The 26,581-nt window shown below is 45.6% G+C and overlaps 1 protein-coding gene across 1 annotated transcript in view; it reads left to right on the plus strand.

Annotated features, from left to right (window-relative positions):
* The window catches only part of LOC124695248, a 64,714-nt gene extending 46,127 nt beyond the window's left edge, over positions 1–18,587 (plus strand). Inside the window, exon 4 of the mRNA XM_047228118.1 lies at positions 18,387–18,587. Coding sequence (XP_047084074.1) covers positions 18,387–18,587 — 201 coding nt within the window. The remainder of the gene's footprint in view (positions 1–18,386) is intronic.
* The last annotated feature ends 7,994 nt before the right edge of the window (positions 18,588–26,581 follow it).

A 26,581-nucleotide genomic window follows, 5' to 3' on the forward strand; every position in this document is an offset into this window, starting at 1 on the left:
GTTGCTGCGGAAGATTGTCCCGATGTCCCACCGGGCGTGCCAGAATGTGTTGCCTGCCAAAACCCACCGGCGAGCAGTGGTTAAGCAACACGAAGAGCCGGGAGGCTTCCAAGGCGGCAGCGGGCCCTGGTCCCTCGACGTCGTCCCGCAAATGCTCCGGCACACGACCTGGCGGCTGCAAGGGCGTGCCACCTGACCTATACCTGGCCAGGAAGGTGTGGATTGCTTCGATTAGTTCCCTGCATGGCAGACACGTAAACATTAAATACGAGCCCGATCGGCTCTCAGGTTGCCCTGTGGATCGGCTCAAAGAGCCGATCGCCCCATGGTTTATGTCGGGTTGACAACGGCATGGGGCCCCTGCTTGATCAGTATAAAGCTAAACCAATCTACGACAGCTTAGGGTTTTCACCGTATGATCGGAACATCCTACGCGTAGTTGAGCCTAATAAACACGCAAGATAATGGAAAGCTAACCCTAAAAGAGGCCTAAAAACCAACGTTAAGTTAATTCCCGGAACATCCCTCTTAGAGCTAGCAAACCATACCTAGCGCACTACCGGATCGTTCCCGTTTGTAAGGCCTAACCATACAGATATTAAACCAATCCTTGAAGAATCAAGGAGCAGCTATAACGGATCAGATCTACTAAATAACGAACAAGCAAGACGCTGCCCTTACACCTGGATAGGTGTAAGGGCAGCTAGATATCAAGGAACGGCACAGCTAAGCAGATATGCGTAAGAAAAGCATCTATGCAAGCCCCAAAACATCTATGATAAGTAGTGCTACTCGCCATCAACAACGCTTCAGTACGAGCAGCACAAGGTAAACGAATAAACGTGTGCTGCCTAGATCGCAAGATGCGATCTAGGCAGCATGATGCTTACCCGGGAGAAACCCTCGAAAGAAGGGGTGGCGATGCGCCTGATTTGTTTGTTGTGAACGTGATTGTCCTCCTTTTCTGATAACCCTAGATACATATTTATAGTCCAAGGGACTTTCTAATCTGGACGTGCACCTAACCGTGCACGGGTTAAACTCTATCTTTTAATCTAAACTACGATGCGATCTAATATATTTACAGATACACGGGCAATTAAGCCCAAACTCCTTGCGCAAGGCCGCTTCAAAGACGCTCCACGTGTATGTCCTTCAAGCCCATCTTCACTTACGGCCCACCTCCTGATTTGGCCAAAATCTGGTGATAACAGTTGTTCATCGGCATATGAACTTCTGGGGTTGCCGATGCATGAGAAGTCGATAACTGTTGCAAGTTGCTAAAAGTATGGAGATTATTTTGCATCGACTTTTGCACATAGTAAGATCTAGGGTTAGCCGATACATTATATGTACCAAGGATCTAGCAACATCAATTTGAGAGTTGTTTGCATCTACATAAGGAGATTGGAGATTCATGATACCGTTGTAGATTGCAGCCTCTTGATGATGATATCTTCGTAGCAAGAACGGGCTGGAGACCGTTCGAAGCTTCTTCCCCAGCGGAGTCGCCAAAAAGTGTGTTCGCACACGAACACGTCGCCGTGTACCCTCGACGCCGAGCGCGATGCGCGGCAGCACGCGCCGAGGGAGGCTCGCCGGAAGCGCGATACGCAAGACAGTCCGGCGAGCACTTTTGAGACCCGAAACCCCGCTCGCCCGGGAGGGACCCCGTCAGGGCTTGCGGCGGCTATGGGCTGCCCTAGGTCGGCCTGACCGCCCCTAGGACCTCGTGGATTCGCAGCCTCCAATCCTGAAGAACAACGAAGAACGAGAAGAAAGATACAAGGGAGGGAGATAAAAGTAGATGAACACGAAAAAGTAGTAGATGTGTTTGTTCGATTGGTGTTGGTTTCAATCGGCCGTCACCCCTCATGTATATAAAGGGCGGCTGGACTTCCCGTGCAAGATGGAGGGTTGGATTCACGTCCAAAACCCTAGTTTGAGTCCAATTCGGATGGTTTGGACCGAACTTTCCAAAACTGTTCGGTTTAAAACTGGCAGTACCTTGCGTGGCAACTTTGAGGCAGTAAATTACCTCAAATCAAAATATTGTAAACAACAAAGTTGTTCGTCTCGGAAAAACGAAGAACTTTCATGTTGACCACTTTTCCATCCGAGTTCATCTTGATCGCTCAATCGAGGTAGCAAGAAAAACGATCAATCCCGGTTTTCGCCGCGCTCCAACTCCGCTCGCGCCCTACCTTAGAGGCCTCTATGGTCGGGCGCCCCACCTCCGGTAATTTGAGTTCCAGCATTATTTTAGCTCTACAAATCGTATACTAACTCGGATCGCGATGACTCAAAAACCAAAGTTGCTTGTTTCGACGAGACGCACAACTTTCATTTATATCACTTCTTCATTTGAGGTCATGTTAAATGAGCTCTAGTGGAAGCCTTCATATATCGATTCTCGAGATCACCTCTGACTGCTAGCATAATCGGCTATCAAGCCGGATCATGGCACAACTTGGAATGGTGTACATGGTGTCTCCTAAATGAGTAATATATTTATCACGTCGAACACCGAATTATGTTCTTGATTAGGCGATCGGTCCAAAACGAGTATCAACAACGTCCTCATTTCTCATGTTCTTTCTTTGACCAAAAAATACTTCAAATATGTAAAAATTGTTGGTATAAAATTAGCATCATTACAAAGTATTTTTCAATACAAATCCAACCATACTAATTACATATAATATGATTAAGATTTTGTTGCTTCATTTTTTGGTTAAAGTTTGTCTTAAAATACGTGTACGCCTTATTGAACAAAACGGAAGTAGTTTAATGTAACATGGAGTAGGACTCTTACCCCTTTGGAGGGATTTGAACCTGGGGAAATTGTGTCTAGTAATGGTGACCTGAGCATCCTTCATCAAATAAATCACGCGTAGGTATAGGACGCTTTTTAAATTACTGGGCAGGGCTTCAGAAGGAGGGTGACAAGATTTTGATGATGGAAGAAGCAAACAAGTAGATGCAGGCGTGTCCTGTTTCCACGTCAAGGGCGTGGGACTGGCGCGAGGCGAAGTCGTGTCAGCTTGATGATTACTAGGAGCTGATTGTGGTGAACGATGAAGACATAAGTTGCTTTGTTGATCCCTGGTTTGTGATGCTTGTCGATGGTGATAGTTTCGACCTGGATGGGTTCCGAGATGATGTCTTTGTAACTAGTGTTTCTTTTCGTGCTTGATGTTTTGTTGAGACTCTTTGTGCTCGGTTATGATCTGGTCGCATCAGGTTTTGGCCCCATAGTGGTTTCTTGACGAGAACATATCTAGTGCTACCACTCCTTTAGGTGCTACCGTGCTACCGTATAAAAAAACATATTTTATACGTGTCAAAAAATTATACGAAAAATTGTGAGTGCTCATGAAGCATGTTCCTACAACATCCCAAAATTTCATATCCAAAAACGACATGGACACTGAGAAATAAAAAAGAGAAAATCAGCATGAATAGTGCCATTTTCTGATTTGTCTTTTTTTGACACTAGGTAGCACTATTCATGCTGATTTTCTCTTTTTTGTTTCTCAGTGTCCATGTCGATTTTGGATATGAAATTTTGGGATGTTGTAGGGACATGCTTCATGAGTACTCACATTTTTTCGTATAATTTTTTGACACGTATAAAATACGGTTTTTTGTACGGTAGCACGGTAGCACCTAAAGGGGTGGTAGCACTAGATATCTTCTCGTTTCTTGACGTCCAGACGTCACAGTGGATTTCCTGCTGGTGCTCCAACTCGGTTCATGTTTCCTATATATCTCGTTTCTCTTTTACTTTTAGTTGTAAAAGTGCTTTTTTGAAATGAGAGCATCCGCCCCAGCCTCTGCACCCAACCGATTTACACGGCCTTTATATTATATATCAGTTTTACATTCATGAAACACTCAAAGTCGCAGAAAAAATGATACGGGCATGACAGCCTATGTGGAGCCCAATTTTAGGACTCCATCAGCTTAATTATTTTATTTTATGTTTATGGTCATATGTGGGCCAATTAGGGTTTTTAATAAGTTGTGTGTTTCGACTTGGGTCCGTCTGAGTCGAACTAAGGAGGCCCACTAGGGGCTTGGCCGGCCACCTCCTCATATAAGGGTGGGCACGGCTAGGGTTTAGGGTTAGATCAGTTTTAGGTTAAAAATCATTGCGTGTGTTCACGTGTATCATCCCTCAGGGAGAACGGCGCTACCGTTTATCTAGTTCGAAATATATCCGTTGCGAAGGTTCTTGTGTTCATCAAGGATTGTCTAGCTCAGGTTTGAGGCGTATCGTTCATCGATCCGTTGCTTGCTGGATTCGTCCCTCTTCTCCAGGCTGCGTTCATCGCGTTGTTGGGAGGATCTACTATCCCGGGTTCTCGCTGTGAAAGATCGGGCAACACCTAGGAGGATCTGCTGGGATCCCCCTTATCATGTGGTATCAGATTTCTGGGTTGCTCACGAAGAGGTTTTGTTGATCGTTCTCATCGGATCGGTTTGCATCGGAGGAGTTTGGCTCTAGGTTGAAGGAGGTTGGTTGGAGGAAGATTGGTGCTGTCGTGGTTTCCTATCATCTATGGCAGTTCCAGGTGCCAAAATCGCGGAATTTGGGGTTTGGCGTCGCGAGGAAGAAGCAAATTCGCGACCCGATCCGGCTCCAGGGCCGGCCGACCGACTCCAGGACCGGCCGGGCTGGTGCCAGCTCCGGCCAGACCGGGCCCCAGGCCGGCCAAACCGGTCAAAACCGGACCCCAGGCCGGTGCACACCGGGCCAAGTCCAGGGGCATCCGCCCTCCCAGCCGGCGTCCAGACCAGTCAGACCGGGCCTCAGGCCAGAAAGGCCGGCATGACCGGGCCCCAGGCCGGCTCGACTGGGCCGCAAACCGGCCAGGCCGGTGCTTAGTCCGGCCAAACCGGCTCGTTGACCGGCCACGCTGCTGCTGTGATTCCTTCGGCGGTCTTGTCTGCTACTGCTGTTTTGACCACAGATTCGTTTTCAGACGATGTGTTTGGCGTACGGTGCTCGCGTGGCAAGAAGTCAAGTGTTTTTTCAATGATTATCTTGACATTAGGCTGGGAATACAATGTCATGCATCCCAGCTTGATTGGTATCTATATCATTTGGCGACAGTTGAGGAGTATGAGGATTGGGAGAAGAACATGGAATTGGGTTTGAATCGATGTCGCCGATACAAAGGAAAGTTCAGTGGTTATGATGCATATGTTCTTGCTCACCAGCGTGTGGACGAGGAGTTACACAATTATTGGTGTGATGCGGTTGACAGAGGAGAATTTGCTTGTACTTGGGAGGACTTCAAGACTTTTCTTCATGAGGGTTTCGTGTTACCATGTATGGAGGAAAGTGAGCAGCCGTCCGGAGTTGTGCATGCAATAGAGGAAGTGGGAAAGTGCATAGTTCCTATTCAGGAGGTTGGTCCACTACCAACAGTCACCAAGGGCGAGGTGATATCTTCAGAGAAGAAGGAACCTGGCTCTGGTACCATGGGCACTACTGTGACTATGGAGGAGGATGTACCATTGAGCGGGCTGAATATGCAACTCAAGAGGGTACAAGATGATGCTTGCAAGACAGTTGACATGGTTCAGCGATGGAGTTTGTTTCATACTCAGTGCATTATAAAGGGCAAGGCTTGCAAGTTGATGATTGATGGTGGTAGCTATACTAATGGCATTAGCAAGGCGATGGTGGCAGCATTGGGGTTGTATACATGGCGTCTTCCTGAACCTAAACGTCTTGAGTGGTTGAATAGCTGTGGTATGCTCAAGATTACTCACAAGGTGCGTGTGCCATTTATAGTTGATGATTATGTTGATGAGATAGAGTGCGATGTGTTGCCATTGGAGGTGTGTGGATTGCTACTGGGGCGACCATGGCAGTATGATCGTAATGTGACACATGCTGGGAGAGAAAATACATATTCTTTTATGCATGGTGGCAAACAGCGGACATTGAAGCCTATGGGTGATGATCATATCAAGTCCGATGTGGAGTTAGTGGTGCGTAAGAAGAAGTTGCACAAGCCTAAAGTGCAGCATGAGGAGCATGATGTTCCGAGCATCAATGTTGGTGATGTTTCAGCCATGCCTGTAGATGACAAGCCAGTTCTTGTTGGTGACAAGTCGGATGAAGCTACTCCTATTGTTGATGAAGATGTGGCAGCATGTGCTACAGTTCCAGTTTGTGTTGATGCCAGTATACAGACTGACGATATTTGTGCTGATGGTGTTTCAGTACATATGGCGCATATGCGCGTGGGAGGTGTGGGAGGCGAGTGCGTCAGTGGAGACAGTGGGCAGCGGCACTACCATGCTAGGAGTACTGCAGTCCAGTTTTCCGCGACACCGCGGATGCATCGAGGCAAGGATGGATGTGTGAGACATTTATGTGGCCCAGGCCTTACACATCTTGTGCAGGGTCATGTTCAGCGAAACAGGGGTCCATCAAAACCTCGCAAGAAGAAGGTATTGGTGCTGGAGTCCAAGCTCATGTGGAGAAGAAAGGAGGTGCCAAGTGTTGTATCAAGTCAAGCAAGCCGCGAGGGAGTATGTGGTGTGGAAGGCAAGCAAGACTTGAGGATGGCGCGGGCGTGTGATGTTCATATCACGTCACCTTTTTCAGAAGACCCTCACGCGTTGGTGACAACGCTTCTTGAAGGGGGGAGGATGATACGGGCATGAAGGTCTATGTGGAGCCTAATTTCAGGACTCCACCAGCTTAGTTATCTTATTTTATGTCTATGGTAATATGTGGGCCAATTAGGGTTTTTAATAAGTTGTGTGTTTCGACTTGGGCCTATCTGAGTCGAACTAGGGAGGCCCACTAGGGGCTTGGCCGGCCACCTCCTCATATAAGGATGGGCAAGGCTAGGGTTTAGGGTTAGATCAGTTTTAGGTTAAAAACCATTGCCTGTGTTCACGTGTATCATCCATCCGGGGGTACGGCGCTGCCGTTTATCTAGTTCGAAATATATCCGCTGCGAAGGTTCTTGTGTTCATCAAGGATTGTCTAGCTCAGGTTTGAGGCGTATCGTTCATCGGTCCGTTGCTTGCTAGATCGATTCGTCCCTCTTCTCCAGGCTGTGCTCATCGTGTTGTTGGGAGGATCTACTATCTCGGGTTCTCGCTGTGAAAGATCGGGCAACACCTAGGAGGATCTGCTGGGATCCCCCTTATCAGCAAGTGAAGTCCACCATCGGAAATACACAATGCAGACGCATGCACACACATCACAACATCGCAGACCCCCTCACCTGCGTACCCCACCCACCGCGCAATCATGATTTCCCCAGGTCCAGGCCCCTCAAGCGGGAAGATATTTCTAATCCATGTTGGATTATATTATAACTCGGGACATAGTACAATAATGATCAAAATGTAGGATCCATGCGAGTTTGGGAAGAACCTGACGACTATTGTGGATGAAACTAGAAGATCCACTCTAGATGGTTATGGGCTTATGTCAGTTGTGTAGAACTTCGCCCTGTTTGCGAATCTTGGTGCTTCCTTATCTAAACTCGATAAGGTATTGACTTGCTCCCCTCTGAACCTTAGGGCAAACACCACACATATTGTACATATCTATATGTATATGGTAGTACGGCTACATCGTGAAGCACAAATAAACAAAATCATAATGAAATAATACTTAAATTACATCTAGGATCACTAAAGGGGTTTTACTTCATACAACAATCAAGGAAGCATTACACACCACCGTCATAAATATAAAAATTGTCATGAATACAATAATGCATATATAATATAGGGATTTCTATTTTCGTGCCCTCAGGTCCTTAGTTGTACTCAGTTTTCTCCAGCTCCTTAGTTTTAACTCATTTTTCCCCAAGCCCTTGTCTGAAACCCGCAGAAGGAGCTCGGACGGAAGGAATCCGTTAAGTTGACCGTTCCGTGCTAACGAGTGGGGTCGTGTCGTTTGTGGGGTCGCGTCGTGTGGGACCGCGTCGAGTGGGGCTGGTAGGAAGGGACCGCGTGGGACATGACGAAACCGTGTTTGTGTGGCCGTAGCGTGTGGAGCCGTGTGGGTCCGGGACGGGGGTACGAGTGGTTTCTGTCTCTTTCGCCCAGATTAGCAGTTTTCAATGTACCTTTTTCCTCTCTCTCGCTCGATCTCATTCATATTTGATAGCCCAAATTGGTAGCAAATCTAGAGCAGCTTCTCCTTCTGTTTTTTAACGCCATTCATTTCTTTATGCCTTCATTTTTACCCAATCAGGTAGGAAATCTAGGGCACAAATCTAGAGAGAAAATATAGGATAAGCTGCATACATCAGGCAACATAGCATAGATATATTCACGACATATCCAATAGTAGTACCGATAGATACAACATAAGCTACATTTTACATGAATTTAAGCTGCTCTACAGATAGAACATTCACATACATAGAGTGCAGTACGCACGTTCAACGCCTCCAGGTAGCGCCTGTGACTCGCTTGGAGGTTGCGCAGGTGAATCCCAAGTGCTTTGTGTTTGGCCACCAACGCATGTACGTTCACAGTCGTTCCAACTCTAGCGCCGCATCTGCCAATGGATTCAGCATGGTTCACCAACGAGTTGAAGTCGGTGGCGCGGAGCTTCCTGTTGCAGAAGGGCCACTTGTAAATGCCTCGAGCAAAGGGGCCATCGTAATGGCCGGACTGCAGCCTCCTTAGGACGTGACGAGTCTTGGTGTGGAAGGACTCGTCGTCGCTGTCGACGCCGCTGCTCTGCACCTGTCACGTAGCACCAAAGTTCGTGGAAAAAACACAGAGTCAATTGCAACGATGATGGAACAGAGAGTGAACACAAGATCATGCATGATAATATGGGCTCGAAAAAAAGAGGTAGTCTTAGTTACATTGGACACACTTATATCCAGGATTTGAGTTAGCAAACCAAAGATCATGCACAACAAATTTGTACACACCAATTGTTTACTGACCAAACCCTGAATCAATTTGTGCCCAAATATTCATCATCATCGGTACAAATCTTAAACAAAAGCAAATCACAAAAACTAATAACGCAAGATCTAACACAAAAGGATTGAACTAGGAACAGACGAACACTAATAACGCAAGATCTAACACAAAAGGATTGAACTAGGAACAGACGAATCCTAATAATGCAAGATCTGACATAAATGGATTGAACTAGGAACAGACGAACCCTAATAACGCTAGATCTAACACAAAAGGATTGGAATGGGATAAGAACAAGGGAACAAAGGGTTACCTCCGGCTCGTCGTCGACGATGCTGGTGTCGTAGGGGTTCTCCGGCGCGACGTACGGCACTGGTTCGTACGGGTCCAAGCGACGGGGGCCTGAACGGTGGCGGCGGCCGATGCGCCGGCGGCTGATGCGCCGTCTGCTACGTTGGAAGCAGCGACAGGGGCCTGGACGGGGCGGCGGCCGATTCACCGGCGGCTGATGCGCCGACAATGGGCATCTCATTCTTCTCCATCGCCGGCGGTTTTCTTCGGGGTTTTTTCTTCGGTTGTGGAGAAGATGATGGGACAGGAGAGGCGGTTGCAGTGAGAACGTGCGTCGAGGGAGAGAAAGAGGGGCTCTATAAAGACGAAGGTGGCGTGTACCACAACACGCGTCCGCTATGCACGGCTGCAGCGTGCACCGCGACCGCGACACGAGTCTAACCCTGGGACGTTTGGTGTACTCAGTTATAACCTCGGGCCTTATACAAAATTTTTATATGTACTCAGTTTTCCCCTCGAGGACTTAGACCGGCAAGTGCAATATACTCAGTTTTACCCTCGAGTAGCTGGTCAACAGAGAGTCAACAAATGAGATTAACATAGCTAATTGAGTCATTTCATGCGCAAAAAATTAAAAAATAGCTAATTGAGTCATTTCATGCGCAAAAAATTACAAAACATAGTGGCACCTACTCATGGAGTCTTCCTACGCAACCCGCCACCTAGAAAACCTTAACAAACATATATAAATCAAGTTTTACCACAAATTGCCACTTCTCAGAATCACTAGTGTAGCTATGAAGATGCATGGTTTTCCACTGAAACCCCTTTGCAAAACATCTTTCCCAAAAACATAGTTTGTCTAAATGATGCCATAATTGTCACACTCATTTATATTTGAATGGCAAATAATTTGATGTAGCCCAATATGAATTATATTGTATAAAACACGCATTTTTCATTTTGTAATTCTTTTGTTTGAATCTCTTAGTCTATTTACTATTTATGTGCCCTTGGATTCTTAGTACTACTCAGTTTTGCCCTCAAGTACTTGTCACAAATGCTCTCGAAGCCCAAACTTATCCTGATTGGTTGAGCCGTTGTCACACGGATCAACTCCACGAACCGTTGATCCACTGATCTAACGGGCAGTATACACCTCTCCGTCTCTTCGTGGCAACCTCTCTCTCTCTCTCTCTCTCTCTCTTCGTGGCCACCCCTCTCTCTCTCTGTCGGTGGAGAGTGCCCACCCCTCTATTTATGTGCAATAACGAGTTTGCCACTTAATATAGTTTAGGATATAGTATTGGTATAAACATGAGGCATACATATTTGCGGATTTCGGTGAATGCATTATTTGTCACCCCTCTAACAATTATCAACTATCTTTAGCTTTCCTTTTCTTTTAGGGAATATAGTTTGGGATATAGTATTGGTATTTTGAAACGGCCCAAAAGTGGTATAATTTTGGTATAAACATGAGGCATACATATTTGCGGATTTCGGTGAATGCATTATTTGTCACCCCTCTAACAATTATCAACTATATTTAGCTTTCCTTTTCCTTTAGGGAATATAGTTTGGGATATAGTATTGGTATTTTGAAACGGCCCAAAAGTGGTCTAATTTTGGTATAAACATGAGGCATACATATTTGCGGATTTCGGTGAATGGATTATTTGTCACCCCTCTAACAATTTTCAACTATCTTTAGCTTTCCTTTTCTTTTAGGGAATATAGTTTGGGATATAGTATTGGTATTTTGAAACGGCCCAAAAGTGGTATAATTTTGGTATAAACATGAGGCATACATATTTGCGGATTGATTTCGGTGAATGCATTATTTATCACCCCTCTAACAATTATCAACTTTCTTTAGCATTCCTTTTCTTTTAGGGAATATAGTTGGTAATTTCGGTGAATGCACACACTAACTTTGAAAACAACTACATGTACATGTAACTGAATAATGGATTTGTAATAAGGTATCCCTTGTAACAACTTCTAGCGCCTGGTGAGCAATGATAAGAATCCGATCGCAATTATACAACAAAAAAAACAACCAGCCATCAGATTAGCTTGCTTCTTCAACTCGATCAGCTGCCTTAACTGCTTGTTCATTTTCTTCAGTTCTCCCTTCACTTCCACCAGTCCTGCATTGGGAGCATTAGACATAATCGGAACGGCTCCTCTCTCCGCCGCATTCTCTACAGCAAGTCCCCCCTCCCAAATTGCGCTCCCCAATAGCGCCAATTGGTTCCTGCAATTGAAACCTCTGAACGTACACATCGATCCACTCGAAATGCCTGCATTTCTTCAAGATCTGAAAACAACAACGTGAACCCTAAATCCCAAATTCGAGGGAATAACAAGAAAATCGAGAGAAAACAGAGAAATTGGAGCGAGATCTAACCTTATCCCCCTCTCTATATGGCAAGCTCTCGCATGCAACGAACTCACGTCCACGGTTGCCGTTGTCGTTCGTCTTACAGATCGACCGCTTCAGAGGCTCCTTGGCGTGGGCGGTCGAGGCATCTTGTCAAAGGCACGGGTCCATACTGCGGCCATGAAGAACGGGAGGTCGAAGAGAAACTAGACATCACCCGCCTGCCGGAGAAGGGCTGCCGCTGGCAGAGAAGAAGAACAATGGGGAGCGGGGAAAGAAAGGGGAAGCAATGGCACGGGCACGGGGATGGCTCGGGCTCCCATTTTGCAACGGTCACCTGGGTAAGCTGTTGGTTCGGCGTGCTAACGTGGACAAGTTGTGTGTCCCACGATGATCTAGATAAGTGGAGACGTGTCCACTGCGGGGCACCAACTGCGGCCCCACTTGCCAGCACCAACCAACGTCAACTAAACGGGAATCCTCCGTCTGAGCTCCTTCTGCGGGTTTCAGACAAGGGATTGGGGAAAAATGAGGAAAAACTAAGGAGCTGGGGAAAACTGAGTACAACTAAGGACCCGAGGGCACGAAAATAGAAATCCCTATAATCATGGAAAAAAATAGCACGCTATTTCGGCGCTAATAGCACGCTATAGCGTTTCTAGACAGCCCACGCTACATCATTCCGACGCTATAGCGTGCTATAGCGCGCTATAACATGCTAATAGCGTATTTTTTGGCCGACACTATTTTGTTATAGCGCGCTATTTTTTCCTTGCCTATAATATAAGTCCTCTTACGATCCCTATAGTCTAAATACAAAGTCCCGATGGTTCTCCATTTGCAGTTATGACCTCCCTAAGTAAGAATCCCGCCAATTCCTCCTAAATTGCTCATACGCGATCCTTTGTTAGGAGACTGTCCCGCAGACGTCCGATCTAATGTAAAGAAGGGGATCAATATATGAATGAAACTCAACACAATTGATGGCAACAAAATAAGATTGTGAATATTGTTTCCGTACATGAAGGCTTTGTAAAATTCTTCCCCCCCCCCCTCGACGACAGGTCATCTGGGGAATATACTCGCAAATGTAGTATCCACATAAATATTCCAGTATTCCGGCGTCAAACACTTTACGAGAATAGAGTTCAATCAAAATAATAATGAAGCATGATAATGGTATTGAAACAAGAATAAAAGAGATGCGCAGACCTAGCTATAGTACTACTTACATCGTAATCTCGAAATGTAAGCTCATGTTTCCATTCGCCCCTAGCAAGATTGATGAACCGTTTCCAAACCCTGCTCGGCAAAGAAAAAATGATTAAAGGAGTTATTAATTACTTGATATCAAGAAATGAACGGAAGATGCTGATATAGGGCGATAATGATTGAAATAACCTATGGAGAATTGTGCTAAGATCCGCCCACGTCTCATGGTCTTCACGTTTCGAGTCCATGCCAAGTACTACTCCTTTATCAATCTGAATGACTAATAGAATAAAGTGGAACCTGCACACTTATAACTCAGAGGATTACACTTAACATCGAGTAAGCGAAATCGAATGTGTACAAGACACTAAAACTCACTTGAAGTTGTAAGAAAATAGTATTTCCATTTTGGTTTCTTGTTTCATTAGAAACGTTAGCAAGTACTCATCTGTGTCCTTGGCGTGTTTTTCTACCGTAAATTTATGAACGGTATTGGGGTCAATGAACCCAAGGTCATATATTTGTCCTCCTTTACATTCGAGCATCTTCCTTCTGCATAATAGCGTACAAAAAAATATTTTGAGGATGTTTATTCATGCAATAAACGAGCTGAGCTAGAGACTTAATTACAGAAATAAATCACTTACATACAATAGCAACCGATGAGAGATTTGTCCATGGCGTCTTGATTAACCAAAATAATTCTTAAAAACCAATATGTATCTCGTCGTCTCCATGGAAGTAATGTTCATCTTGAACTGCCGCGATGAGCATGATGTCCGCTTTCGCGTAGGCTTTCATGTACCAGTCATGCAATCTTCGCATTTGTGTTCCTAGATGCGTGAACTGGTTAGCTCTGAGGAGAGGCTTACCATATGAGTATTTGGATGATAATTCAGCCGTGGGATAGTAGTCTTGGTATTTAACAGTCGTACCAAGATATATGGACATTCATCCGACTAGTTTTGTCGTGTCCGGATCATCATAGGACTACACGTTGGGGGGGGGGGGGGGGGGAACCCCAGGTTTTTCTGTTCCCCCAGATGTGCAATTGTTTTCCCGCTTGCTTTAACAGACTATACAATAGAGCGGTCATAGTCTGATAGAGCTTCAACTGGCGATGGTCGCTCCCGACATAGTGCTTCACAGTTCTCCGTGCTATGTACTGCTTTGGCGGGGTCTGTTTCATTGCAAGCTGCTGCTTCACATCGGCAACCACGATAGTGGCGTTTTCCTCATCAGTCATCTCGTATGGTAACTCGGGAGGAGCCTTCTTCGCAGCTGTACTACTAGCTGCCGAAGCGATGGTGCTCTTCCGCTTTTGTCGAGTCTGCTCAGGCGGTGGAGACGGCAGAGATTGAGCTGGAGGTGGCATTGGCTTCCAATTTGGAAGCACGATGTTTTCCTTTCGCCATAGAACGGTGCCTCTAATGGCTTCTCCTAGTTTATTCAGATCCCCTCCACCTACAGGCGAGTCAAGCTTTAGCTGCTTAAATCCCATCATGACTTCATCCGCCCCAACAACAGCATAGCCATCTGGAACCGGAGAGCAATGGTAAGTTGGTCTAGGTCCAGAAGGTAAGACAAAGCCAACCGCCACCTTCATGGATATCTTCACAACTTTCACATGTAGCTCACAATTTACGCTCTCCGTGATATCATCCACGGGGTAGCGAGGAGCCAACATCACCAAATCATCATCAGTAGGGAGCTCTGTGGAAGCCACGCTGGTTTTCCACTGAGATTGTGGGCTGGTAGCATCAAATGCATGATCTTCATGCTGCCGTTGAGATGGGCCGGTACCTTGCTGTCTAAGTACTGCATTTAATTGCTCCTGCTGCGACCTCAATGTTTCTTCTATCCGCTGCATCCGGTCTGCATCCCTTGCCTTTATCCTCTCACGGCTTCTATTGGGAAGTCTCTTCCTCTCCTTGGCAAACCCAAACTTCCACGGAAGGAAGCATGGTGTGCCTCGTGTTCGTACTGAGTGTTTAGGATTTCCAAGGGTACGTGTCAGCTCGTCGTTCTCTCTTTCGGGATGGAACGTCCCCTCCCACACCTCGTGATGTGCAGTTTTAAGGGCTTCGTAAGATTGTGAAAGATGTTCTTTTGTATAAATACACTCCCCTGTTTCTTGGTTCAACTATTCCCCATGCCCGTAGAACCACTCCTTTGCCCGTTCGGTCCACCCGATGTCACTGGATTGATCCCTTTGACAATCAGGTCCTTCTCAGCTTTCTTCCACTTAGGCATGTTAGTCCGGTCGCCACCTGTCCCCATAACATGATGATATAACTTCCTCTTAGCATTTGCCTTATTTGTTGCCGACCTTTTCAGAGCTACATCTAAATTATTGTACAACACGAATTCGTCCTAGTGATATTTTAGCTTCTCATTCGCTCTAGTAAACTCCGGAGTCTTTTCTTTCATGATATAGTCCTTGTGCAATCTTTTCTTGTGGTTGTTGAATTGTGCATCCATCTTCTTAAGAGCCCACGCCCTGACTTTTCGCTCTATAACTCTGTTTAATGGATCCACCTCTTCCGGTAGGGTGAAATTTGGCATGAGCGTATGCCAAAGCATATCTTTGGGTCTATAATCAACATAAGAAACTCCATCCGCCTTTGGCTTGTTCCATTCTCGAACGGTGATCAGGATGCTGCCCCTAACAATAACTCCGCATTGACTTACAAATAATTTTACGTTCTTCGTGGGTTCAATCTGTTCGCCATATTCACCAACTTCTTCGATCTTGAACCTAGCATTATCGCCCAACTTTTTGGCCGGGCCTCGTTTTGTCTTTATAGAAGATTGGCTCGCTCCGGAGGGCTAAAAAAAGAAATAAGTGTCAATATATATATACAAATTAGTTAATGCATCTACTCAGCAGCGGCTTAATTTATATACCTCGCCGGACTTTGTGATAACTAAGTTTCCAACACAGGAGCCGTCATCTTCTCCCTCCATTCCCTCATCGGAACCATCTCTTCGCTCGAGATCCTCCGCTACCTCACCGAAGCCAAATATTACTTCTAGATCCTTCACCATACCAAATACATCTTCACTAGTATGGTGGATAGGCTTCTTCTAGTGATATGCCTCACCTTTGAAATGCTTGCCTTTCTTTCTTACGACATGCTTGTTTGGAAGAAATCGATGATGCCCCCGGTACACAACCTTCTTACATTTATCCAAATATATACCTTTAGTCTCATCTAAACAATGCATGCATACATTGTATCCCTTGTTTTTCTATCCTGAAATATTACTAAGAGCAGGACAATCATTGATGGTTACGAACAACAACGCTCAAAGGTCAAATTCCTCCTGTTTGTGTTCATACCACACCTGTACACTTTTTGCGGCTCACAATTGTAGAATTTCTTCAACTAATGGCTTTAGGTACACATCAGTGTCGTTGCTGGGTTGCTTCGGGCCTTAGATGGGCATTGGCATCATAATGAACTTCCACTTCATGCATGACCAGGGAAGAAGGTTATAGATACATAGTCACATGCCAGGTGATATGAATGCAGCTCTGCTCTCCAAAAGGATTCATACCATCACCAGGGTCATTGGCATCATAATGAACTTCTGCTCATACCAAACCTTAAGTTCCTTGCGTCATCGGAAAAGTCCGGAAACTCTCTCTCGATTTTTCTCCACCGCGACCCATCAACGAGGTGTCTCAACATCGCGTCTTTCTTACGGTATTCTTTGTGCCATCACAACAACCTGACATGATTTTTGTTTCTGAACAAACGTTTCAACTGTGGTATTATAGGAGCATACCACATCACTTTGGCAGGAACCCTCTTCTTGGCGCGCTTGCCCTCAACATCACCAGGGTCATATCGTCTGATATTATACCGCAATGCAGTGCATACCAGTCATGCATCCAAATTCTCGTACTCACCACGGTAGAGGATGCAGTCATTAATGCATGCATGTATCTTCTCCACGTCTAATCCTAGAGGGCAAACAACCTTATTTGCTCCAAACGTACTGGCGAACAATTTGGTACCCTTTGAAAACTGCTTCTTCAATATTTTTAGCAACTTTTCAAATACCTTGTCAGTCACACCCTTATCTACCTTCCGTTGCAACAATTCCAGTGTGCTACCTAGCTTTTTCAGGCCATCTTCGCAATTTGAGTACAACAATTTTTTCTGATCCTCTAACATCTGCTCGAACTTCAACTTCAACTTCTCCTTTTCAGTTTCGCATTCTGTCTTTGCATCAGCAATGGCCCGACCAAGATCATCAGCGGGGTCATCTGATGCCTCTTGATCTTCTGTTGCCCCCATTACAGTCTCACCGTATTCAGGGAACATATGATAGTTGTCATCATCCTCTTCTTCTTCATTATCTTCCATCATAACCCCTCTTTGTCCATGCTTGATCCAACAATTGTAGCTGGGCATGAAATCAGACCGAATCAGGTGGGTGTGAAGGGTTATCGAGGAAGAGTAATCCTTCTTATTTTGACAGTCAGCACATGGACAACACATAAAACCACCCCGTTTGTTTTGCTCAGCTATACAGATAAAAAATTTCAAGCCCGCAATGGACTCATTATGTCATCGGTCACCGTACATCCATTCCCAGTTCATCTGCATTATATAATTAAGTTTATCAAAACCATTACAGAACATCATGAACAGTGAAGCGATGTACATCGACACATGCATTTTATCAATGGCGGATGAAAGGATAAAGTTGTTAACCTCGACAGAGAAGGAAAAAAAAGAGGACAAAGCTTAAGTGTGGCTCGGGCACTTCATATCGTATTTGTTTCATGTGAACTCAAGCATCATGCTCTTTGGCATTTCATCGAGCACCTCTTGTGCATAGTCCCGGTTGGTGTCTCCAACCGGGACTAAAGATCCTGTCCGAACCAGGACTAAAGGGTGGCCGTGACCCCGTGCGCGTCCTCGCCGCTCGAACCGGGACTAATGCTCACATTAGTCTTGGTTCGTAATGCGACTGGAACTGTTGCTTCCAGGGCCACTGAACGAAAACCTTGTTTTCTACTAGTGACGTAACACTCCTTAAAATCGATCGGGTAATGAAAATGACTGATCTCGTGGGAGCCAAGAGACTGAACACCACTAAGTGTCACGTACCCTGTTAAAACCCCCTATCCTGATGAATTAACAATACTCTAGCGAATCGATGAGAGCGTAAGACTTAACCCAAATGCAAGTGCGTAAATGTAGTTATCATAGCCAAATAGTATTTAAGTTAATAGAAACACTCAAAGATGAGGCCCATTTTGCACCCGGAATCATATGCTTCCAGTTTGTAAAATAACTTTTAAACATAGTTTAAAATGTTTAAAATTGTAAATAAAATATTGACGTGTATATCTCGATATTATATGTGCTCATAGTCATTTTGCGGAAAATCAAAATTTTGTGGGAACGACTAGGACGCGCGCGCGCTCTGCGTTCCGCGTCAGCGCGCGGGATGGCGCGCGTGAGATAGCGCGCACAGCCGCTCCGCGCTTGACACGTGGCTGCGCAGCAACAACCTGTCCCCGTCCAACTGTCCACCATTTAAACAGTCTCCAGTGCTCGGGTACGGCATGGCGTGGTACAGCCACATCTTCGTGGAGAGCAACCGGCCGGCCACGTTCGGGCACCCCGTCTGGTTCTTGCTTTGCGAGTACCGCATGTTTGTCCTCATCCTCACCGGCCGCATCGACGCCGAGCTCGCACGCCTCCTCATCCGGCTCCCGAGCGACGCCACCGTGCACCATGAGTGATCGATCCCTCTCTTCGCGTTTCATGGTAACATCAGTAAATTTCCATCCACCGTGTGCACTTACAGAGTTGCAGGTGTGGATTCCTTGAAAGGAAAAATAAATAACACTTGCAGTTGCAGGTGTTAAGTGGGTGTACTACTGTATCTATTTTTGGTGCGTATTTATCGGGGCATTCTTCCTGGTGTATGTGCATTCGCAGTGTAACAGATAATGCCATGCGGCTTTGCTATGTTGATTTCTTTAGAGACTAATCTTATTGTTAATCATCTGTTGGCGTATGTGCATTCGCAGTGTAACAGATAATGCCATGCGGCTTTGCTATGTCGCAGTGTAACAGCGGTTTGCAGAACGATGGACAAGCTTTAGTTGTGCACTTGCAGAGTTGCAGGTGTGGATTCCTTGAAAGAAAGAAAGAAAACACTTGAAGAGTACTATTTAGATGTGTATTGCATTTCTCATGTATCTCCACGCACAGATAGCCATGCATGTGATACCTGATTTTTGTCCGTGAGGGCTAGCTAGCTCCTCCTCGTGCCTGGCGCCGCCGCCCGCCTCGCCGCGCCGCTCGCCCGCCTCGCCGCGCCGCTCGCCGCCACCCACCTCGCCGCGCCGCCGCTCGGGAGTGCCCTCGGCCGCACCCTCCCCTTCGCTGCCACCCGGAATCGCCAAGTTATCCTGGGAGCAGGGGATGGCGTCCTCCTCCTCCGTCTCGAGCTGGCGAGTTACCTACGCCCGTCGGCCGCTCGCCGGCAGCAATCAGAACAACCCCTTCCTTGACGGAGTGCTGATCGTCCACCACGCCAGGGGACGCCTCCTCCTTCTCAATCGATTGGAGCTCGTCGTCGACTCGAGAAACCTCCGCGAGCAGGAATCGATCAAATTCGGCGGCCCGGTAGCCCTTCCTCGCCATGATGTTCGTATCCCGCTGAAGCCGCTGCCACCAGGATCCCTCTTCGTCTCAGAATTCCACCAACCTCCAATGGGAAGGGATCCGCAGCAGAACAATTCGTCTACATCCTTCCCTGCTTCGATCGAGGAGCTCTTCTACGCGAAGACTCCGAGCAAATCACCAACCCGATCGGGAATGGTGGCGCCGCCGCGGCCACGAGGTGGTCACGCCATTGATCCGGGGAGATGGAGCTCGCAGGGCCTGCTCGGGGCCTCTCCTCATTCTACTGTGCAAGGAAGCCCAGTTCATTCAGTGGAATTGGGCTTGGGCCCAGAAGCTGCTGAATCCATGGCGGCTTGTGATGGAGATGGGAACACGTGTTCAGATCCTCCACCATCCATCGTCCATGGCGGACACAGACAAGCGGGTCCCAGCAACCCTAAGGCTTTTATACCACCCGGTGGAGGCGCCGCCGCTTGGTCAAATCTAGATCTCCTCCTCGAGCATTTCTGAGGCGATTCTAGGGTTAGCACTTCTCCACCTCGCTCCGCCGATTCGTTCGGCTGGTGGCGCGGCAAGGTCGCCGGAGATCCTCGTTCCTTCGCGCAAGTCGCTGCCGCTCCTTCGATGGGTGATGGCGGAGGGAGATTTGGCGGCGGGAGAGGCCGCAACCAACCAAATCGTGGCCGCGGCCGCAACGTCTGGCAGCGTGATGAGGCGCCGCGGACCTCCTCCAACAACCTGCGCGCCTCCAACTCTCACTCCCAGCAATCCAACGACCGTTGGGAAGCGGCGGCCTGGGATTCGGAGAGGCGCCGCCAGGAAGCATCTTCTGCTGGTGGAGGTAAATCGGTTGCATCTCAAGGGCCTGGAGCCAATCCTCCTGCGGCTGCCGGTGACCCTGCTCCTCGTCTCGCATCGCAACATAGTGGGTCATTACACTGCTCGTTGCCCCACTATTCGCTGTGATCGATGTAAGAAGCTTGGTCACATTGCTCAGATTTGTCAAACTGTGCTTCCTTGGGAGTGTGTTCCATCTATGTGTGGGTTTCAAGCACCTGGTAGGGGTTTCTTTTACATGCCTGATCAGAGCTCCTCCAAGTTGATCAAAGAGAGAGCTACCAGTGTGGTTATCACGATTATTGAGGGGAATGCAACCTCTCGGGAGATTGAACAATCCTTTAACATGATTTTTGGTGATAGTTGGAGATGTACTGCAAGGGCTATTGGTCCTAATCAATACACGATGAGATTCCCTACACCTCGGGAGGTTGAAAGAGCTGTTTGTTATGGTGCTTCCATGAAACTGAAGACGGCTGATGCTACTGTCAGTTTGTCGCCATGGACGGCTTCGGTCGGAGCCAAGGCTCCGCTGCAGAAGGCTTGGGTGAAAATCAGTAATATCCCACTTGACAAGAGATGCGAGACAAATGTGTTCTATGCTGGTGGTCTTGTTGGTGTATCTCTGGACCTTGATGCCTCCACCCTGCACAAACCTGAATATGTCAAAGTGCTGATTGGTTGCAGAGACATTGACATGATTCCCTCAAATGCTGAAGGTTGCCTTGGGGACAATTTCTATGATTTCTACTATGAGGTGGATAAGATAGTTGTTGGCAAACTTTCTGGTGAAGCTAATACTGTTGTTGTCGGTAACTCGGGTGCTCCTTCCCCGAAAAGACAGAGGGTCGAACAAAGCAACATGGTCACTGAGGAAAACTCTGAATCTCAGCTCGTCAGTAGCCAGACCGAGTCGGTGCAGCAGTCTCACCACAGGGAGAGAATGATCATCACTGATGTCACTGAAGAAATTGACACTCAAGAGTCGGAGGATGCCAGTACCGGGGGAGAACTCCTTATTGAAACCATAGCCCGTGAACATGCGGATGCTCAACAAGAAACTGGTACGTCTCCAAATAAATGGCTTGTTCCCTGCCCCATTCTTGACTTGAATAAACATGTGATTTGTGAACCTGTTTCACCTATGGCTGCCCCTCTCTCTTCCTTATTGTTGCCTTATTCGCAAGCCCTTTCTGTCGTAACCTGGCCACCGCTCCCTATGGTAACATATGTCTCTGATTCGTCTTCTTCTCCCTTGGGAGACCCTCCAGGTTACCTGGTCCAATCACCTGACGCCTCTTTGGAGGACGACGTGGAGGAGGCACAAGAGGAGTCGGACCCCAGAATGAACTGCCGCAGAGCCTCGGCGGACATGAACTCAAGCATCATGGAGAAAGTGGAGATTGTTGCCAGGAAAAGGAGTTTGGAAGGTAACGCTGTCCCTACTTCCAATAATTCGAACTCTTTTTCTGTTCTATCCAATAGTGAGCTCATGTGTAGAGCACATAAAATGGGCGTTAACATACCTGATAATGATTTCGCGGCGATTGATATCCTTAGAGATTTGGAAGCATCTAGAAATGACTTAGCTGAGAAATGTATGTCTAGAAATAATGAGGACACTCTTTTTATTGAGAACAATGTGGGTAACTCGACTCCTCTATCAATGGATTAGAATCCTGTATCTGATAATGAAGAACCATTTACTATTGTTAGGAATAAAGGGAGGAAAGCCTCGAGAAAGAAACCTGTAGTTGTCATATCTAGACCTAATACGAGGAGTCAAACCAATGAGGACCTTTTGTCTGGCGACAAATCTGCCCCGATTCCTGGCAGGGTCGCTAGAAAACGTACCAAGCCAAGTCGTTTTAAATGAAAGGTGTTTTTTGGAATTGTAGGAGTGTTGGAAAAAAAGGAGTTGTGGCCTGTATCAAAGATATGTTATCTGACTATTCCTTGGATTTTATTGGCATCCAAGAAACTATGAAAAAGGAATATAATCTTAGTTTCTTTCGTAAGCTTGACCCTAATAACAATTTCTTTTGGAAGTGGGTCCCCTCCGTCGGAAAATCTGGTGGCATTTTATGTGGTGTTAAAAATGAGTCCCTAGAGGTTAATGCTGTCAAGATAGGTAAATACATGCTGCAATTTGTCCTATGGGACAAAATTCATAAATACAATTGGGCTCTTGTTGTTGTTTATGGTGCTCCTCATGAGGAGCACAAAATGGATTTCCTTACTGAGCTCTCCACTTTCTGTCATAATATTCTTATTCCCTACATTGTTGGAGGTGATTTTAATATTGTAAGGCACAGTGGTGAGAAAAATAAAAACTTTGTACACTCTCACTCCATAGATATTTTCAATTCCGTCATTCACACCCTAGGGCTTCGGGAGATTTTTATGCATGGGGGTCAGTACACTTGGTCTAATAAACAAATTTCCCCAACCTTAGAAAAGCTGGATCGTATTTTGATGTCGCCGGATTGGGAGGACATGTTTCCTCTAGTTTCGGTGAGAAAGTTGGTTAGAGAGATTTCTGACCATAATGCTTTACTCCTCGACACGGGCACTCATTACTCCATTGCTAATAAATCTAAAGAATTCAGGTTTGATATTTCCTGGTTCAAGCATGTTGACTTTATGCCTCTGGTTGGGAAAATCTGGAACAAAAAAGTATATAGTAATGATCCCATTGATATTATTAACATCAAGTTAAAGCGTTTTAAGAAATTCTTTAAAGGTTGGGGTTCAAGTCAATATGGTCACTCGAAGAAAAGGAAAAACGATTTAAAAGTGGAGTTAGCCTATATTGAAGAGTTGGAAGAATCCTTAGAGCTGTCAAGTGATTTGCACTTGCGGAAAACGTTGATCATGGTTGAGCTTATGGAAATTTATAAGGAAGAAGAGTTGATGTGGTACCAAAAGTCACATGAAAAATGGTTATTGGAGGGAGACTTGAATACTAGTTACTTCCATCGTGTGGCCAATGGTCGCAAGAGAAAAAATACTATGATTTCCCTTGAGGAAAATGGGATTATTATTGAAGGGACAGAAAATCTCATTGACCATGCTACTTCCTACTATAAAAACCTTTTCGGTCCTGCCCCTGGAAATCTTTTTCCTATTAATCATTCTATGTGGTTGCCGCATGAAAAGATGAATAACAATGATAATGAGATTATCAGTCGACCTTTTTCTGTTGAAGAGGTAAAAACGGCACTATTCTCTATGAAAAAAAACAAAGCTCCGGGACCTGATAATATTCCCATAGAGTTTTATCAACATTGTTGGGATATTGTCAAAAATGATATTATGAGACTTTTCTATGCTTTTCATGATGGCTCTTTAGATGTACAACGTCTTAACTATGGCATTATTACCCTTCTCCCCAAAGTTTCCGAGGCTAATAAAATCAGCCAATATAGGCCTATTTGTCTCCTTAGATGCATTTACAAGCTTCTTACCAAAGTTCTCACTTTAAGGGTGGAACCTTTCCTTCCCAAAATTGTTAGCTTGCATCAAAATGCTTTCATGAAGAATAGGACCATTGTTGATGGGATTATGTCGCTTCATGAACTGTTACATCATACACATGTGAAAAAAAAATTGGTGTTGTTCTAAAGCTTGATTTTGAAAAAGCTTTCGATAAGGTAAATTGGGATTTCCTTCTTGACAGCCAAAAAGCCATGGGCTTTGGAGAGTTCTGGTGTAGTAAAGTAGAAAATATCCTTCGAAATGGCACGGTTTCGGTGAAAATTAACAATATAATAGGGCCTTATTTCCAGAGCTCAAAAGGGGTTCGTCAAGGTGACCCTCTTTCTCCATTCCTCTTTAACTCCGCGGCACAATGCCTTACTAAGATGATTCTTGAAGCCCAAAATAATAACCTCCTTACTGGTTTGGCACCTGATCTTATTGATAAAGGAGTGGCCATTATGCAATATGCGGACGACACAGTTATCTGCCTTTCTCATGAGCCTGACAAGGCTATCAATTTGAAAATTCTGCTCTATTTGTTTGAGCTAATGTCGGGGCTTAAAATAAATTACCAGAAAAGTGAGATTTTCCTTATTGGTGGGGACAATGATACTGCCAACTTCTATACGGACATGTTTGGATGCCATATAGGAACTTTACCTATGAAATATTTGGGCGTTCCAGTATCCTTCCGTGGTTTAAAAAATTCAGATCTTAACTTCATTGATGTCAAATTCACTAAAAAGCTTGATGCCTGGGTTGGTGGATCCTCCTCTTCTGGAGGAAGACTAACTTTAGTTGATTCCTGCCTTTCCAACCTTCCTTCTTATATCATGGCCATGTTCCTTCTAAACAAAACTTTTATTGAAAAGTTGGACGTGCATCGACGTCGCTTTTTTTGGCATGGTAAAAAACAGAAAAAAGGTTATTATATGGTCAAGTGGACCAGAGTTTGTCGCTCCAAGAAAAAGGGTGGTTTAGGAATTAAAGATATTCGGAAACAAAACATTAGCCTTCTATGTAAATGGTGGTGGAAACTTGAAACCCTGGATGGTTTATGGCAAGATATTGTTAAGGCAAAATACTTAAGAAATAAAACTGTGGCAACGGTTTCCTCAAAATTCAATGATTCCCCATGTTGGAAAGCAATTTTAAAAGTAAAAGATACATACTTTGCTGGGAGAAAGGTAGTACTGAATAATGGAAATATCACCAGGCTTTGGAAAGACCCTATTATGGGCGAACAACCTTTTTGTGAAAAGTTTCCTGTGTTGTTTAACCTCTGTCAGGTGCAGGACTGTACTGTGAAAAGCTGCAAAGAGGCAAACTTCGAGATTCCCTTCCGCAGACATTTGAGAGGTGAGTTACTGGATCAATGGCAGCATATCTTGAATACCTTGCTTTTGGCTCCTTCTCATGATGAAAATGATAGGATTACTTGGTCTCTGAATAAGAATGCTATTTTCTCGACTAAATCCATCTATACTTTCCTGGAAAAAAACCTGGCCGGTGCTCACTATAATTGGATATGGAAATCCAAGATACCCTTGAAAATCAAAATCTTCATGTGGCAAATGTGTCAAGATGCTATTCTCACCCGAGATAATATGAGAAAAAGAAAGTGGCCTGGTTCTCCAACTTGTTCCTTTTGCAGACAGGTTGAAACAAACAATCATCTCTTTTTTACCTGTAACACCTCCAAGGTAGTTTGGGGTGTCTTGGCTGTGGCTATGGGAGCGAATTGTGTCCCTACTTCCTTTTGGCAGGCTATGGCTTGGTTTCATTACTTTTCTCCTGGGTTTGATAAATTCTATATCATTATCATCGCGGCTATTTGTTGGGCCATATGGAATGTGAGAAATAAGATCACCTTTGAAAACCATGTCATAAAATCACCAAGCGAAATTTCATATTTTGCGGTGGCTTTGATCTTGTATTGGGCAGGTCTTCAGAAAGTGGAGGACAAAAAGTGCTTGGTCGACGGAGCGGACAAGATGGTGCAAGCAGCGGCGTTTGTCTACCCCAGGTCCAGGCGCCCAGCAACGACATCCGGGCAAGGACAGTTGCTGATGATTACGGGTGCCTGAGGTCTCTCCATCGTCTCTTGGCTGATGTCCCAGGATGTTTGAAGTGTGGATGATGGTGCTTCCAAGCTTTTGCTATGGGCTCTGCTACTTCCTTAGTTGTTCAGTTGTTTGATTTTGCTCCCTAGTTTCTGTGTTGTTAAAAGACCCTGTTAAGGCTAGGATTCTGCTATAGTGGTATCAGGTTTTTGTCCCATAGCGGGTACTCGACGGCGAGTACTCGTAGTGGGTTTCCTGATACTGCTCCAGCTCGCTTCCCCTCTCCCTAACCCCTCTCTGTTGTAATTACTACTTGAACCTGTTCTTTCCGTTTATTGCAATGGAAAGGGGTGGAAGCCCGGTTGGAAGATAGCCATGCATGTGCTTTTTGTGATTGCTTTAGAGACTAATCTTATTGACATCTGTTTGGCGTGGAGTCAGCGATACATAGATTGGACCATGGTGCAGCAATTGCTAGTACTTTATTTCCTGTAAAATTACTTAGACAACACAACGGTTTTCAGATCGATGAACAAGCTTTATAACCTCACAAGAATTTCATCTCATTAACGAATAGAAAAGACACGCGTATGCAGCCTTAATTTGTGAATGGCCAAGTTAATAGGAGTGGTTTCTTATTTGGCAGTGGAGAGCATACACATCTGATGTCTGAAGATGCCCTAATCTTGTTGTTTATCATCTGTCTGGTTTGGAGTCAGTCC

Source organism: Lolium rigidum, chromosome 3 (assembly GCF_022539505.1).
Source record: "Lolium rigidum isolate FL_2022 chromosome 3, APGP_CSIRO_Lrig_0.1, whole genome shotgun sequence".
In the NCBI taxonomy this organism is placed as follows: domain Eukaryota; kingdom Viridiplantae; phylum Streptophyta; class Magnoliopsida; order Poales; family Poaceae; genus Lolium; species Lolium rigidum.